Here is an 18,098-nt window from a genome sequence, read left to right as displayed (position 1 = left end):
TGCCTCCATTTTGTAGAATATAAAATACTTCTGATGCCCTTGAGCTCTTCTGAACACCGTGCATGCCCGCATGTGTTTGAATGATTTTAGGCGTTTGGGCTGGAGCAGTGGTCAAGCCTGCAGAATCCCTGTGAGACTGTGAGCAGATTGTGGAAGTGCTGCCGTCTCCTGTGCTGCTGCGCTTTTGGGGGGTGGGTCACAGGCTGGCCTGTCCGTCTTGCTGAGGCAGCAGCAGGAGTCTCCCACAGCCCTCCCAGTAATGGCAGCTATGCCTGTTATGTGGCCAAAGCCTGTCGTGCTGAGCAAATGGGCGGATTAGCAGATTAACGGGCCCGGCTCGGTGTCTCCTCTCTGAACCTCCGCAGCCTCCAGCCTGCAGCTAACCTGAGCCCAGTGCTTCAAGACAGGGCCGGACCTGTGGTTTGCAATGCAGCACTGAAGCCAGTCCATTGTCCAGGGATCCGCGCTGTATGGCTGCAGCCTGGAGTGACGCTGCTCTGGGTGTCTGTGCATGGACGCGGGTTTGGCTCTGGCAGCACAATGATGTCATTTCCTGTCGGTTTGGGCCGGTTGGTCTGGGCTGTTAAATACCAACTCCACCAGCGTCTTCAGGCGGCCTCTCAGAGCTGCTGCTAATCAGCTGGGGTTTTGTGGCCAAGGCGGAACTTGTCTTCCACCAGTCAGCTGAGAGTGCTGTTGGTTAGGGGGATCCAGGCCCCGAGTTTCCAGCTGGAGCCCCTAAGGCACAGAGGTTGCCGTGACACGACTCCAGCCCCCTCAGATGATGCTCTGGCCTGCGCTGAGAGGAGCCTCACCTGGCATGGGCTGTGTCCTGAAATGGCACAGCTGGGGATGCCACTACACCACAGCCTCTCCTTGTGTTTCCCTTTCATGGATAAGCAGTCGGGGTTGGGGAGGCACAGGCAGATTGATGGCATTTGTTTTGTTTCTGCTCTGATGGCAGGAGCAGCAGGAGAGCAACAGGAGAAACCAAAGAAATTCGCTGCAGAACAATGCCCCCCCCCAACACAAAACTATTGTTCTCCCCTAGAGAAGGGACAGCTTGTGGCACAGATGGTGACCCCAGAGAGGAGTGGGGGGCAGTTCACTCTAGTCTTACAAAGCCACCTGTTAGGTTTTTGGGTCAACAACCAAAAAAAACGTAATTAAAATGAATAGTTAAATCAGGTGTTCAGCTTTTGCATTTTATAATTTCACACTGTGAGTTTAGATTTATCGCAGCCTCATGGAATTTGCAAGCATGTGCCCTGAGAAGGATATATTCACCAATTTTTAAGGTTTTCAATAAGCCACCAAAACTCAGATTTTCATATAATCCAACACTCTTCTTATTATATTTCCTTATCCAGGGCAACTTACAATTGTAACAATATATCACATTATTTTTACTTACAAGTACCCTGCAGGGTTTTTACTGGAGAACTCTATGCAAAGTACCTTGCTCAAGGGTACAGCTGGGATTGAACCCATGACCCTCCACTCCTCCATGCTGCTGCCCTGATAGTGATTCATAAAATACACTTATCATTGTCACGCGTGCCCTTTTAGAAAACCAGTGATCCACTGATCTAAAAAAACTTGCCTTGACTCAGTGGCATGGTGCAGCACGCGTTTCCAGTCACTCTGCAGTGCGAGCTGTCAGAGCTGTCCGGCAAAACAAGAAGGACAGAAAGCACAGCCCAACGTGTTCAAGTGTCCTATCAGGAGATGCTCACAGAGGCAATCGCAGGCGGCGTTGGTTGGCCCAGACCCACTATTGAAATTGACATCAGTCTCACCAGGAGGACTACTCATTTCAACTTATCTCCTGTGCTCTATGAGAAGACAATCGTTGTGTCTTCGTATGTGTGTGTGTAGTGTGTGGAGGGGAGGGTTATAATGCAAAAATCACTGTATGCAAAGGGGAGGGAATTAGGATTAGTTCCTTGTTTTAATCTGTAAAATACTGTTTTATACAAGATAAGTGTGATTCAATGATTATCCCCCACAGCGAGAGTATCACATATTATATTAATCTGGGAACTGCGTTTTGATAACACATTTTTTAGGATTTTATTATTTAGTTGTGTGAGTTTCAGAGGACCAGTGACATCATACACTAGCACTCACACTGGACTTTCTGTCCTTGCGTCAGTTCTGTTGATTAAACGTATTTTGTGTGTGTGAAGGAACAAACATCCTGTCCCTTGACTGTTCTATTGCACGCTTTGCAATTTCATAGCTAAACTCCCCAGCTCAGGAATGCGTGTTCAGCGTGTGGATCAGATGTGTGGGATGTTCAGCTAAGGTGCAATGACTCAAAACAGAGTCCAAACTGTTTCTGAAGAGCTGGGCAGATGTTGCCAACAGTAATCTGCCCCAACTGTCCTGAACAAGCTGCCTGGAGTCTCGGGTCTAAGGCTTCCACAGTGAGCAGGTCAGCAGGACTCAGCAGTGTGAGTGCCGGCATGTGTCAGCGTGTCGGGAGGGTGACTGGGTAATGGGTGGAGGGGGTCAGATTTGCAAGCTGTTATCCGAGCCTGTGTTGATCTACGCCACCAAAAGAATCCCCAAGATCTAATTGTGAGTGCGTGACCTATGCACAGCTGGCAGTGTACTTGGGGGTGGGGGGGGTGATAATAGGAAATAGCGATGGTTCCATTCCATTGTTTGGCAAGGGGTGTGTGTCCCTGTCCCTCCAGAAGACACACCCACTCCCTTGTGACATCATCATTACCCTTGCCTCAGTAAAATCTTGTGACAGCTGGTCCTGTGGCCTGCATCTCCTCCCTGCTGGTTCTCATTGATAAACCATTCCAAGCACAATTGATTTCCATTAGATAAACCCCCCAGACACATCTGTATAAACCGCACCCCTCAGAGCCCCTATCCATCTCTCCCAATCTCCACAGCATGCTTAAGGATAAAGATGCTAATGCCCCCTAATTTAATGATAATAGTGAGATTTTTTTAATCTAATCTGTTTATTGTGAAAGATACATCCTGGTCTGGAGGTGTGGGGCTACAATTCTTATCATCTGGATTAACACAGACTTGTAGACTGAAGCCCACAGGACTAGAGAATAGCAGCTTCACTTTCGTAATACTGTGTCTACATTGGGTCAATATTTAACCTGAAGACAAACGTGCCTTTTATTTTTCCTTTCTTTTTGGAAAGCACGGATATTTATTTGACCTTGAATCCCATGTGGTAAACAGGCGGAAGCTTACAAAAGGATGACCTTTCATAAACACACACAGACACACACACAAACACACTCACACAGACACCCAGTCACACACACAAAAGGACAAATAATGTAAAAACTACCTGGTAATTCCCATTTACTGGAAAAATGCTTGGAAAATCCTATTGAGAACTCATCCTCCTTCTATATACAAGCTACTGGTAGATTCTGACAGTGATGCATAACCAAATAAAAAATAAAAAACGAAGATATTACTTTGTAAGCTTGACTGTGTAATCATATTCAGATTAAGCACCTGCTGCCTAATGATATGGACATGAAAACCTGCAAAGTGAGCCGAGACACAGCTAATGTGACACACTGGTATAACACCGTCTTCAAAACCTGAGTGGTGTGTGCAGTCATTCGTACCACTTCCATCTCCGATACAGCTTTGCCCTATTTCCCAAACAATCATATATTTGTGCTGAGCAGAAACCCGATTAGCAAAGTAAAGCTACTTGTGTTTCTTGTCTGAAATATGTTATATATTACAGCTGTACTTATAAAAAGTAAATATTTATCCCTGTTATATGATCACATTGTGCACATTGTTCTACAAAAGAAGGACCAGCCAAGAAAACTGATCTTGTAAGAGTACAGTTGTTGCTTTGGGGTTAGGCCTTGGCAAAGAGGCTGGGTTCTTATCAGGGTCTGCGTTCGTACTGGACTAGGGTTACGATAAGGGTCTGGGTCAGAGCTAGTCTTTAGATGAGGGTTTGTGTCAGGGAGAGCTTTTAGGGGTGGTGGTTCGGTTTGGGAGGGTTAAGATTCAGGGGGAATGATGAGGGTGGGTTCTCAGGGTTTTTGAAAATGTTGTGGATGATGATGATGCTGTAGTGGTAGCGAGGTGCGCACTTAAGAACCTGCCTCTTGGCTTAAACTCCACAGATTGCGTCGTTCACATCGCTATTCACCGGAGTGCTCGAGTTTCCCCTATCTACATCAGACTGTTAATGTGTATTTCAAGATAGGAGAGTCACGGTGTTTAGTTGGTAAAGAATGTGAGGTGCTTTTCAATGTCACGGCGCTCTGACTGCCTCACACTGTTGGCATGCAGTTGAGAGTGCAGCCACTGTGGCAGGTAGTGAGGAATTAACCATGAGCTCTCTGAGATGGGGTAGGCTTGTGGTGGAAGACACTTTGTTCAGGGACACAGGGGCCATGCATGGCATGGTAGCTTACAAGCCATCGGCCACCACAGACTAAGGAAATCAAAACTGATCAATGTGCGCGTGTCTGAAGCTACAAAGTGCTGACCTCAGTGAGAGCGCAGTGTGTTTATTCTATCATAAGAAGGAAGCACAAGCGCCCTCTCTCAGTGTGGTCTCCATGGATACAAGGCCAATAGGGCAGAGATACAGTATTACCAGATTACAGCGTGTAATTAGCGGCCACATTGTCCTTAATGTTTAACAAAGCTGCATTGATTACTGGGCTGTGAAGTATGTGTGTGCCTGTGTGTGTCTCTGTGTGTCCATCCATCTGTGTGTGTGCGTTTCATTTTTTTCCATACCTCAGCCAGAGGGAGGCACTAGGAGTCTTGGAGACCCATGACTCCTGCAGGCAGTTTTTCGCTAGTTTGTTCAACCTGTTCTCTACCTGCTCAGTACATTTTAAAACCGACACTGTATATCGCATCATACAGAAAAATTGCCTGCGAACGTGTGCATTTTGACTTCAGCACAACATGCTGGGACAGACATAATCTCCCAGCAAAATGTGCCAGGAAAACAGACTTGAGCGCCAGTACAAACACATCCTCTGACCCGAGCCAATTTTTCAGCAGAAGGGTTGAAATGGAACTTCATAATGAGCTGCTACTGCCCTGTACACCTGACTGCTGCTGCTTGCAGAACACAGGCCATGAATCTGGTGGCTGAGCTCACATCTGGGCGGCGCTGCCTGGGAGCGGTGTGGCGGTTTTGTAATGCGTGAGGCCAGCCCTGTGTCTGACCTCTAGAAACTCTTCTTGCCATGAGCCAGTGTGCCAGGGACTCTCCCCTCCTCAGCAGGAAGCAGCAGCCATTTCCTGTTTGTGACCCGTGCGTGGGTGACACATTTCTTGCTTATTGTTTTGCTTGCGGCCTGAAACTCCAAACTAATCTGCTGGAGGTGAGGGGGGTTGGACTCCTCTCCCGAACGATGATAGAGCTGTGGGCTGCGTTCCACCTTAAACCCAGCATGGACTAACAGGGACAAATCGTCTGAGCTGACAAACCTCACAGCCCCTGTCTTTGCAGAGCATTAGGCATGAAAAACGCACAGCCACCTCACTCAGCCAATAAGCGGGGGGCGGAGAGTGGTATTTAAGCAAATGAAAGTCAGAAATGGGGAATTTAAAACCTCAATTAAGGCTCCTGTAAAGTGATTGTTATCAGCTAGCTCTAATGGCTTCATCTAATGGGCAAGTTCATCAGCTGCCAAGTAGCGACTCTTGAGGAGTTAAATGGTGGCTCGGTGAAACTGGTTTATCGCAAATAAGATTTAAGCCACCTCAGAATGCTGTTAGCAAATTAAGAAATTAAGGCCTTTGGAAAACATTTCAGCCTTAATCTCATCAGTGTCATCGTGGTGGCTTCATCCCAGGCAGGCCCTTCCCTCTCCTGATAGTAATGAAGTTAGCATCGCTGCGAATGGGCAGGGGGAGACGGACGTAGGATGGCCTGACAGCTGCCTGGGGGCATCTCTACCTCTACAGCCCAGCGACGTGTGTTGTGTTGTGTTGTGTTGTGTTGTGGGTGCGGTTCACTGGTCCAATAGTCAGGCACTGCCCACCCCCCGCCTGAATGTGTCAGGACATCAGATCTCGCTGACAAACAGACAGACTGGCAGGTTGTTAGGCTCAGAACCAGAATGTGGAATTCTGGGATACTTCTGTGCCCCTCAGAGTTCCCGTGGTAGACTTTCTCTGTGAGTATGTTCATAAGATGTTTTCTGCCATGGCCCATCTCCTCAAAACCCCAACAAGCTAGCCTGCCCCTAACCCTGCTCCCAGCTGGCTCAAAGGAGTAGTCTTAATTTCAGTGGTCTGTCTCTACCTTGACAGCACACTGCAGTGCCGGGTGGCTTTGTGTGCGAGTGTGTATGTGTGCGCGTGTGCACAGGCCTGCCTGTCCCTGCCCCAGCTGCGAAAGAGTTATTTTCCACTCCTCTCGCTGTGCTCAGCAGCCGTGTGAGTGAGGCTGGAACTCCAGATGGTTCGCATAAAAAAACGTGGAGTTCATATTTTCCATAAAGATTACCTTCACGGCAGTAAACCCTCACCAGAGATTACTGTGGCTGACAGAAGCTGATGCATAGTTTATAGAAGTGCAGCAGCATTAAATATAATGGCAAGGATAAATACAGTAGCTTAGAAAGAAAAACACACACACACACAGTCAAAACAGACACACACACATACTCACAAGCACACACACTCTCAAAACAGACACACACACCTCATAATCACTTACAGCTCTGTCCACTGCCTGCTTGGTAATAGCGTGGCAAACAGTAATGTTCCAGTTTAATGGTGTATCCTGATAGCATCATGGTTACTGCAGCTTCTACAACACAGACCTGTCCCTGCACTAACCATGTAGCCGCCACCACAGCAGAGATGCCCTGTTCTCGTCTGCACTCACATATTCAGCACTAAATTCAGCATTGCCTCTTGGAAGGTCAGTGCAGTAAAGGCTCTGTGAGTTTTGTTTAAGCGGCGGAGAGCTCACCAGTCCACCAGTTTTTCTTATCACCACAGCAACATGCTCAGGAGGGGGGTTGTGTGTGTGAGTGGGGGTCTGTGGAGGGAAACTGGGGGGGTTGTGTTGTTGCTGTAGTAATATACCTCCTGAGAGTGTGTACCATTAAGTCTTATCAGCACTCCTTGGACGCTTTGATGAAAATTACAGTATTTCAACACTCTCCGCCGCGCAGGCCAGTAATTACTGCGCCCCAAGAAGACTAGACGCAGCCAGCCCTGCGACCTCCTGCTCCAGAGTGCTGGCTCAGTTTCTCGAGAGAGGTTGCGTGAGAGCTCTGTGCACAGATACTGCGCCCCTCGTTTGCCGTTCGCTCCTTTCCAGATATCCTGCACACGCGATAAACATGTTCCCTTGATGCCACCACTCGAGCTCTTACAGGCATCAAGTGTCATTTTGCAAAACTACAGAACATACAGGCCACTGAGCATGTCCTCCCCGAAATACACTGCTCTGTCTCTTCTTCTGTGACTGCGTAACGGTATTCTGAAATAAAGGGGGGCGATTATTATGAGGTTTGACTTAATTGGACAGAATCATCTTAAAGTAAATATACACTTCAGAAAGAAAGAATATATATAGAGAGAGAGAGAAAGAGAGAGAGAGCAAGAGAGGTAGTATTTGCATGGGACATAGAGTACCGCACAGACAAATTACAAAACATACACCAGAGAAGTCCTTGTCTCTTAGGAAAACAAGTTACCAAACTTACATAACACATTCTGAGAAGAAAAAAAAGAAAAGCAAAGAAAACAGCCTCCATAAAAAGGTACTTTGTTCGAGTGTTCGCCACGCTTAAGGGTTTCAGAGCTCACATCATTACAGAGCAGCAGCTCTGAGCTACACTGTGTCAGAATGCTTAAGTGCCTTTCAATAGCAGAGCCAGCGTTGCAGGGCCGGTGCAGAGCTGTCAGGACTCATGTACTTGCCTGCCAGTTTTCAAATCCAAATGCAGGCGAAAAAATGAAAGGAGTGACTTGATGCGTGTTATTAAAAAGATGATACTGGAAAAATATCCTTTAACGCCTCCAGCTTTTACCACCAGCCGCCAACTGCCTACCTGTCCGTATCGCAGAGCCCTGGCACCCTCTTAATCCACTAGTCTGCACTTATGATAATATCCCATAATGCGTATTTTCACAGGACAGGTCAGCTGGAATGACCCAGTGTGTTGTAATGCACAGAACAAACATCCCAGACAATGGTCCGACCCTGATTTTCCCACACTACACTGCCAAGGCCCAGTGCTGTGCTCCGTGTCTGGTCTGGCTTAAATCCCCGCTGTCTTGAAATGTGGCGTGTTTGTGGCGAGGAAGGCAGGGAGGTGGATACCACTTATGATAACACTTTCTTTAAATAAATACATACATACATCAACGTGAAAAGCCCCTAGAAATAGGTACTTGGTTTAATGTGTGTGCTGCCACATTTCTGATGGCCCCCTGCTCTCTGCTGCCCCCTACAGGTGGTGGTTCCAACACGTGTGGGGCAGGTGTATGTGTACGACACAAGCAAGGCTGAACAAGACGAGTATGATGTCCCGCGCCACCTCCCCCCCTCCCAAGACATCTACGACGTGCCCCCCACCCGAGGACAGTACAACCAACAGGTAACCACACTGTTCACCTGCCTTTCTGTCTGTTTGTCTGTCTATCTATTGGCCTGTCTGTGTTGAGGTCTGTCTATCTGTAGATCTGTCTCTCTATTTGTCTGTCTGTCTGTCCCTGAATCAGAATCACAGTGTTCCCTGATGTTTTAATTTGTCTATAAATATATATATCAGTCCTTTTTGCTGTGCACAATATTTTTGTGCACAGAAGCAGTCTGCAGTGAACTTTGGAGGGATCAGATGGACGAGTTGATTCCTAAATTCAGACTTTCTAGAGTAAAAGAGTAGAGCACCTGCATCCTCATAGCTTCTTCTCTTTCCTCTTTCTTTTTTATGAGTGCTCCATAATTCATACAGTGTCTGGGAAACTTTGGCTTCTGAAGTATCAGAGCAGCCCAGGCTGTGGGTCCAGGCTGGGGAAAATGAATTCCTGTTTCATTCCAATGCTGCACACACTGGAGTTATCCATTTTTAAAGTGTTTCATTTCAAATTAATATTTGATTTCTAAGAATTTCAAAATAGCTCTGGCTATAGGGCACTGCTCCTTCTGCTCCTATTTCTATTTGTGGAGAAGATTTGTCTGGTTTGTCTTGGACAGTAATACCGTCAGTATCATTTTTGTGAAATATACACTCCCTTTTTGGGGGGATCTTGAATGGTTATAGTGTTTGCGTTGAGGTCAAGGAAAGGAAAAAGCTTGAAATAGCACCCCCAGAACAGTTACCCATCCTGCTTGAGGGGGGGGAAACTGAAAGGATTTATTTTCGCAAACAGAAAAGTTACTCAATCATCTGTGATCCGATAACGTACTGACGAGCCTCATCCAGTCCCAGGCGCTTCTGGCGTCAGAATGTGTCGGTACTTTCCAAATTCCAGGACCCGCTGAGCTGGAGCAGCACTGTGTTCAGAAAAGATTAACTCGGCCCTCTCACCTCCCGGATGGATTTTTCACAGAGCAGTGACTCCATTACCCAGTAATGCCGCCAGAATGCCACTGCACCCGCACGGCTTTCCCAGAATCTCAGCAGCCCGGCTCCGTGGAGGGTCTGTTTGTCAGCTCCAGGGCCTTTCACAGCAGCAGCCTGGGAAGCGGATGACTGCTGATGCGGGGATGGCACTCACACTCCGGAGGAACTGGAATTAGATTAGACCGTTCCAGACAGACGCAGAAGTAATTCATGAGTACCAATCCGATGTGAAGTTCCCCCCAGATTGCTGTGTGCATCTGCCTGTTTCAGATGAAAGCCACCCCTCCCTTGCTCACTCTCTCTTCGTCTCTCCCTCTTTCTCTCTCTCTCTCTCTCTCTCTCACTCACATTGGGGGCTCTCACATTCACTGCTGAGGTGCCCAGGGAGAACCAGCCACATGCACTGAAATCACAGCCAGGGAGATTAAAAATGGAAGAGATGCATTTCTTTAATTCAGTGCGAAGTTTATAAACCCTGATTTGATTTGTTTTTTATTGGCATGAATGCTGCAACAGCTGTGGCAGCGTTGTCTCCTTTTCATGGTGCAGAAGGTGTGTTTTTTTTTTTTTTTTTACTTATTTAATTTATTTTATACTTGTTGTCTCTTATTGCGTACTCGTTGCTGACGGAGCAGGGGGCGGGAGTCTGTCGGTTGTACATATTTCTGTCGTATTTCAGCTGCACAGATTTAGTTACAGACCGCCACCCTTTCTCCCACAGACCACAGATCTATGAGATTTGCCAAGACCCACAATGCAGCAGAGCTAACACTGTTTTACACACTTCAGCCCTGACACCACATGTAGCTCCTCTGCTGGTGCCTCAAAATTATAACCTGGACTTTTTTGACCCTCTCTACCTGAAGGGGTCATACTTCCAGGAAGCATAACGCACCTCTGCCAAAATGTAAATTCATAAATAATGAAGGGGCGGGGCAGGGTGGATGAAATGAAGTGACAGAAAAGCCAGCAGGACAAATGCAGTTGCTGGTAGAGCTCCACAATAACACTCTTTTTCCTCGTATTTAATTTCCTCTTGTCGTTCTGGTCTTCTAGACCTACCCTCAGGGCAAACACTGGTCTTCCGCTTGAAGTTAATATTCAAAGCGCCCCTTTGCCCGCTGCCTCCCCCCCCACCTGACTCCCTCAGAAAGGCCTCCAGAGCAGATGATATCACACTGCTTAGGCAGAATTATAATTGCTAATCTGCTCACTTGAAGACAACAAGCAGAAAGGGCACATTTAACTGTGTTAATACAGATTGCGAGTGTAGAGTGCGATTCGGTATAATTTGCCTTGGCTCTGCAAGGGCACACAATGTACAATTTGTATGCTTAACAGCCTGCTGCTCCCACAAAGTTTATCTCACAACACCACTCTAACCAGAACACACATCCGCATAACATTTTGTTTCTCCTCAACTGAAAATATATAATGTATAAATAAAAGCAGATCTCTGAGCACATGATTACGAATTTTATGTAATTTTATTAATGTGTCATGACTGTAAAATTCAGTGACATTAATTAGGGTTACAATTATAGTTTATCCCAGAGCCTCTGCCAAATAAAAACTTTTTATTTGCTTTTGGCATTGCAGCAGAAACCCAAATCCTGATGCAGTTAGCTACGCATCGAAGGGAGGTTCACTTGCACCGTGTTGGAAACGAGAGCGATTATTTACCCTAAGTGAGCACAAAACAGTTTTACTTAAATTAAATTGGAATATTAGTAATATTCACCTGATTGCATAACTTGCTTGAGTCATCCAACACAACCTGGCAACAAACAACGCAGGATTAAGTGTAGGAATTGTCGTTGTGAACAGGTCGGTCTGAGGAGCTTGTAAACAAACACAAAACATTGGAGTGTATGGTGTGTTTTTATTTTACTTTGCTTTTTAATGTACCTTATGGAAATGGCCATGCAGTTCCCAGCCCTGACTGCAGCCATTGTGGTGTTGGTTTCGATCTGCAGCAGAGAAGGGAGATTTCATGAGAATAAAACGAGGTCCTTTGAGACAGGAACTGTTCTGTCCAGCAAGGGTGTGCTGGTGTCTCTCTGCGTGCTCTCGTGGATTGTCTCTGTTGCCACAATGGACTCTATTCATCCGTGGCCTTGAATGCTGTGCTTGTTTATGCATCTGAAGAACAATCCTTCAGTGCGAGAAAAAATAGGTGGGGGGGAGAACATTTGAATTTGACAAGTAGTTAATGGGACAGCTATCTGAGGGGAGATGTGTGGGCTTATGGACAGGCAGACAGGATTGTGCTGCTCTCTTCATATGTGGAGAAGCTTGTGAAGATAGACTCCACTATGGTCCCAAAATGCCCATTTACTTAATGTTAAAGTTTTACCTGTTTTTAAAGAATTTGCTATCCAGCTGATGGGTTTGAGTTGCTGTTATCCCCCCACTTCCACTCAAAGAAGAGCACGGCTTCAATAAGAGCGATCAGATCAGTGTCCTTCAAATCCACTCCAGCCAGAAAAGGGCCAAAGGGGTCACCTGTTCTCCCTTCCTGACACCTGAGCTCACCATCAGTTCATTCACCCAAACTAATTATTCAATTAACTTGCCTAATTGAAGCCTCAGGCCTGAAGTAGGTAATCACTGAAAAAGACCTATAAGCTGCTAGACTCATCACCCTGTCCTCCCCCCCCAACTCTGTAGGTATACGACACCCCTCCCATGGCGGTGAAGGGCCCCCCAAGTCGCGAGGTCATGCAGGAGATCTACGACACACCACCGAGTGTCGAGAAGAGCCACCTCGTCTCCCAGCAAACGGTGAGCTAAGAACCACGGACAGACAAACGCACAGACGGGCACAGGCATAGACACAGATAGAGACACACACAGAGAGACAGACAGCAGGACTAGCGGACGGGGGCCTGGGGGCACACTGTGGCCTTGTAGTCCAGGCAGTTGGAGGCCCAGGGATGGAGAGCGGCTGTGTCATTCGCTCCCATCTCGTGAAAATGAAATATAGTGCAGTGTTGTAAATCACATTGTGTGGTTGCTGAATCGCCTTGGATAAAAGCCAAAAGGATAAGTAATAATTATAATAATTATAATAATTATAATAATCCTACGTCTACTACTACTAATAATCATGATGATGTGTCTATTGTCTCGCAGGTGTACGACTTCCCCCCTTCTGTCAGCAAGGACGTGCCTGATGGGCCCCTGCGAGAGGAGACCTACGACGTCCCGCCACACTTTGTGACGATGAAGAAGAGCCCCGACAACAAGCAGTTCCTGTCGCAGGTGCTGCCAGCAGAGCACCTCCAGGAGGATGTGTATGATGTGCCGCCACTATCAGGCAAGCTGCAGGACCCGGTCATGCTGGGGCAGGAGGTCTACGACATCCCAGCCAGCCTGCGCTCGGGACAGCACTCGTTGGATGTCTATGACTTCCCCCGGGAGCACCAGGCGGGGGGCAGGACGGGGGGCGACGACGCGGGCGACTATATCTATGACGTGCCCCCACAGGTGGTGCGGGACGCGACCTCCACCGAGGAGCTCAGCATCAACTTCAAGCGGCTGTCGGCCTCCAGCACGGGCAGCACACGCAGTAACCTGTCCACCTCCTCCCTGGACGTCATCCCGGTCAAGGAGTCCAAGCCGGCGGTGGGCAAGGAACTGAACCTGGAGCTGGACGTGGCCATGGAGGTGCTGGTGAAGCTACAGCATGGTGTAGAGGGCTCTGTCTCCGGCCTCATGGCCTACATCAACAGTGGCTGGCGCAGCCCAGAGCAGATGGAGGTCAACCTGCAGGGCATTCGATTGGCTGTTGAGCGGGTCAAGAGCTCGGTTAGGGAGCTGCTGGAATTCGCCACGGGGGCTGTGGCCAACGCCGCCCAGGCCACTGATCGTACGCTGCAGGCCAAGCTCAGCAAGCAGGTGCTGAAGATGGACGAGGGCTACCAGGGGCTGCTGAAGCATAGCCAGGCACTGGACAGTTGCAACTGGGCCCTGAGCGTGCTGGTGGCTGGCAAGAACACTGCCGGGGACGACCTGGACCGCTTGGTGCTGTGCTCCCGGGGTGTCCCCGATGACACAAAGCAGCTGGCCTCCTTCCTGCATGGCAACGCCTCTCTGCTGTTCAAAAGGACAAAGCAGCCACAGCAGCAGCAGGCGCCACAGACTCCTCTGCTGGGTGACTCCCGGCACACCCTCTCCCAGGCCGGGCTCGATGCCCTGGGCCAGGTGACCAACAACAACAACATCTCCGCCTACCAGAGCGGCCTCCCCGAGAAGGCCAACATCCAGTCCCGGCCGCTCCCCTCGCCGCCCAAGTTCATGGCAGAGGAGTCGCCAGACAGCCAGTACGAGAACACAGAGGGAGGCTGGCTGGAGGACTACGACTATGTGCATCTGCAGGTAGATCCTTCAGTTAAGAGTGGTGCTTCTTTTTTCTTTTTTCTCTGTGGATTTCCTGATAGCTTACAGTCTCACTGCAGCAGTTATTATGTGCCCCCTGTTTTCACACAACCCCCCCTCTTGTTATTGGTGCAATTATCAGTCATCTCAGACGCTCTGTAGTGAGTTGTTTTTGAATGACACAGTGTTTGTTTTAGCCATCTTTATTGCGCTGCTGTTGATACATGACTCTGGGAACTTCCACTTTTGCTTCGATGAGAAGCTCAGCAGCATGGCACCCGAACTGTTGCGTTTATCTGCTGCACGGTTGCCATCGCACATCTTTTCTCAGTACTGTGTAGGCGAGCAATTATCGAAGCCTGCACTCTTCAGATAGCAAATGGTGGTCATAGAGCAGTACATTTCAGTATATCAAGAAGTCAAACTGTTTTCTTTCGGTCAGTCTTCAATACTCTTTAAGGTCTGCCTGAGTCAGCTGGAGTAGAGAGCAAAGATTGACTAGATTAGGGTAGAACCGGAGAGCTTATTTGTTGTCTGTCTGTTCATTACTCAGGAACGGATGGGCTACAGGTGTCCTGTGCGATTGGTTACATAAACAGATACCAATTTTTGAAATCATGGAAAACAAAAACGAACTTTTTTAAACAACTCCTCAGAACCTGACCTTGAAGAACAGTCTCCTGTCAGGATCAGGGTTTCATAACATTAAGACAGAAGGGGCCAAAGTCAAAGGCAACGGTTGTGATTTTCAGCTTGGTTTGGCATCAGACGTACAATAATTTCCTCCCCCGTGATTCTTGCTTGCACAGATATGTGACTGTGCCTCTAGATTCAGCACTGGCTTCCCTGTCTCTGACGTATATGTACCCATGAGATCCTATGTTTATGCACACGGGACGGGAAAAATGTACAACCGCAACAGACTCCAGATGAGGCACATTCCTAAGTGGCCCTGGGCGGCCCAGCATGGCCTGCCCTGGGAAAGCATGGCCGCAACCAGGCTGGCAGTGTGGAAGGTGGACCCACACCACCCTCTGCTGGCAGCCCGATATATCACACTCTGAGTAATTTCCAGTCGCAAAGTTATTTCTGTGCAGGCATTAATTTGACCTAACAGAAGTCAGCCAAGGGATACATTGGTGAATGAATGCAGGTGTATTATTCTGTTCTGTATAATGTGTGCATAAGATAAGCATAATGTAGAAAAACAGCTATACTCTGTTACTTTTAATTTATTACGTCTTTGAATCTCACCATGACATGCTCTTGACGTGACCATGTGTCTACAAAGGCGTAGCTGTAATTAACTATATAACCTGTACTTTACACTGCACAGAAGTTCTGTATACATGCTTACGTTGATCATCCACAGTGCTGAGTTAGTTAGTCTTAGGTATTGTTCTCAGTGTCGCCCTTTTTCAGTCTACACACGGCCATTTTGTTCTATCCATATATATAAATATATATTTTCTCCCTGCTCTTTGTTCACCAGGGGAAGGAGGAGTTTGAAAAGAACCAGAAGGAGCTGTTAGAGAAAGGAAACATTATCCGACAGAACAAGCCACAGCTGGAGCAGCAGCAGGTGAGCCCAGGTGTAGCTGTTCTGTGGTTAATCACAGCCCCCGGGGGTCGGCAGTTGTATAAAATCTCATTCTACTCAAGATCCGTGGGCAGCGACTTGCTTTGAACTCTCGGGCTGTGTTGCAGAGTATGAAAGCACGTTCCCTCCCTGTGCGTGGAGACGTACTTGTCACAGCAGCGGCACTCTCACAACTATCCTTCAGTTACCACCATTTTCCTCTTACCCATGAGTAATGAGGGAGTCATTCACAGTGCAGCCTGTTGCTTCCTGTGCACGCTGACCTCTTCCCTCTCCTCTCCTCCCCTCAGCTGAAGCAGTTCGAGCGGCTGGAGCAGGAGGTGACGCGCCCGATTGATAACGACATGTCCAACTGGACCCCGCCCTCACACTACCCCCCCACGCGCAGCAAGCTGAGCCCCGGCGACCGGCAGCTGCTGCTGTTCTACGCGGAGCAGTGCGAGGCCAACATCACCACGCTGACCAACGCCATCGACGCCTTCTACTCCTCCATCAACAATAACCAGCCACCCAAGATCTTCGTGGCCCACAGCAAGTTCGTCATCCTCAGCGCCCACAAGCTGGTCTTCATCGGTGACACCCTGTCACGCCAGGCCAAGGCCCCGGAGATCCGCAACAAGGTGACACAGCACAGCAACCTGCTCTGCGACAAGCTGAAGGAGATCGTGGTGACCACCAAGACCGCCGCCTTACAGTACCCATCAGCCACTGCGGCCAAGGACATGATTGACAGGGTCAGGGGCCTGGCGAACTCCACGCAGCAGTTCCGCATGGTGCTGGGACAGCTGGCTGCCATTTGAGACTGGACACCAGAATCAAAATGAAATTATTCTACAGAGACGGCGGACTTATATAAACTTTTTTTTGTGCTTTTTATTTTTAAAAAGGACAAATTTATCAGACTGGGCAGGGCCATTAGTTGTATATGAATCATTGTAAATATTTAAGTTACTACTAGCGAAAAGGGGAACAGAATGAACTATACTATATGTTTTTGAAGATAAACAATCTGAAAAAATACAAAAAGTAGTTTTTAGACTTTATTGATTATTATTGTTATAATTATTATTATAATTATTATTGTTATTATTATTACAAAAGATGAATACAAGAGTGTTTAAATTGAAACACGTGTATGTAGACGTACTTATGCTGTTTTCTCCTCCGATAAAAGAAAGAAAAAAGATTTTTTTTAAACTGTCATGTAGTAAGTTTGAAAAAAAGAAGTAATTATTTTTCACTGCTGTTGATTTGTACTGAAGAGAACGGTGGCTTTCTATTCTGAGGGTCTGGTTAATAAGGAGTGCAGGGGCGGGGCGGGGCGGCGGCGGGGGCGGGGGTGGGGGGGCAGTGAAGTTTCTTCTGTGACAGACAATTAGTAGCAGTGCTATGATTTGCATTGTCATGGGACTGTTTTAATTAAAGAGCTCTCCGTGCTAATTAAAAGGTTCTAATTACGCAGAATGAATCATCTTAATAAGATCTCGGCTTGGCTGTTGGAGAGGGGGGGGGAAAAGAAAAAAACAAAGGAAGAAAAAAGAAAAGTAAAGCCCAAGACAAAACAGCATAATGAAGGGGGTTAGGCTCCCAGAACGATCCTTAAGGGATGATGTCAGCATTTACATAATTCTCTTTCTTAGCAAACGTAAGGCTTGTCTCTCAGCTGAGCAGTCATGCCAGGCCCAGCTGTGACACCTTACTGCGTCAGCCACTGGGCTCCAGATCTCAGCAGTGGGGCTTCACTGGCCCTGGGGCCCTCGGACGCTTTCTTATCTTCTTTTTTTCATTCTTAATTTTTGTTTGTTTGTTTAAACATCTGTACCTGTTTCCCTGGTGGGCAGGGATCTGATCTGTAAAGGCCAATGTACCCTTATTTCTGCTTATCTGCCGAAAGAAACAAAATTACAGTATAAAATCGCTGTGAAACGGGACTTTCAGTTAAACACAAGGACAATCACATGGTAATAATAATAATAATAATAATAATGATGATGATAGTTAAAGAAGCAAAACTCTATAGCATGAGGCAGTTTTATTGTCCTTGTGCTGGCAGAACCTCCAAGGACGGTATCTTCTTTAACACGCTGATCGATGTGAAGTAAACTCCGACTTGGTTGCCCCACTCCCCTGCTGGACGGGGGTGTCTGAGGATGTGGTGGGCGGGTGATGAGGGACGTTGGGTGTCTTGATGGTGTTAGTCTCTCCTCGCCTGTTCTCTGCACACACAAGACTGCGAGTCGCCAGGCCTGTGAGTTTGGTGTTGGTGCTTCTTCTTTTTTTTCTTCTTTTTTTATCGGCATTTTCGTTACTTCCACCCACCGTTCACACTGACTGCCAAAGGAGTTCTGTGCCCAAGCTGTTCTTGCAGGCGTGCGCTACGTGTTGCCCAGGGGGGATTTGCAGAGCTTCCCCCTGCAGAGCAGAAGTGAACTGCTGCTGGCTTTCTGGAAAGAGCATTGTCAAACAGCTGTAACAAGAAAAACATCAATTAAACAAATTATAATAATTAAACAAAAATGGAAAACCAATGTTTTACTTCCTTTAAA

At 47.5% G+C, this 18,098-nt stretch overlaps 1 protein-coding gene across 2 annotated transcripts in view; it reads left to right on the top strand.

The window, feature by feature from the left end:
- The window catches only part of bcar1 (BCAR1 scaffold protein, Cas family member), a 74,700-nt gene extending 56,620 nt beyond the window's left edge, over nucleotides 1–18,080 (top strand). For both annotated transcript variants that reach the window (XM_066713535.1, XM_066713534.1), the window contains exons 3-7: nucleotides 8,460–8,603; nucleotides 12,243–12,356; nucleotides 12,708–13,952; nucleotides 15,445–15,534; nucleotides 15,843–18,080. In XM_066713535.1, coding sequence (XP_066569632.1) covers nucleotides 8,460–8,603; nucleotides 12,243–12,356; nucleotides 12,708–13,952; nucleotides 15,445–15,534; nucleotides 15,843–16,352 — 2,103 coding nt within the window. In that variant the 3' untranslated portion in view covers nucleotides 16,353–18,080. The remainder of the gene's footprint in view (nucleotides 1–8,459; nucleotides 8,604–12,242; nucleotides 12,357–12,707; nucleotides 13,953–15,444; nucleotides 15,535–15,842) is intronic.
- The last annotated feature ends 18 nt before the right edge of the window (nucleotides 18,081–18,098 follow it).

Source organism: Amia ocellicauda, chromosome 9 (assembly GCF_036373705.1).
Source record: "Amia ocellicauda isolate fAmiCal2 chromosome 9, fAmiCal2.hap1, whole genome shotgun sequence".
Lineage (NCBI taxonomy): Eukaryota > Metazoa > Chordata > Actinopteri > Amiiformes > Amiidae > Amia > Amia ocellicauda.
Note: the sequence above shows the minus strand (reverse complement) of the source record. Positions and strands in the feature narration are given on the sequence as shown.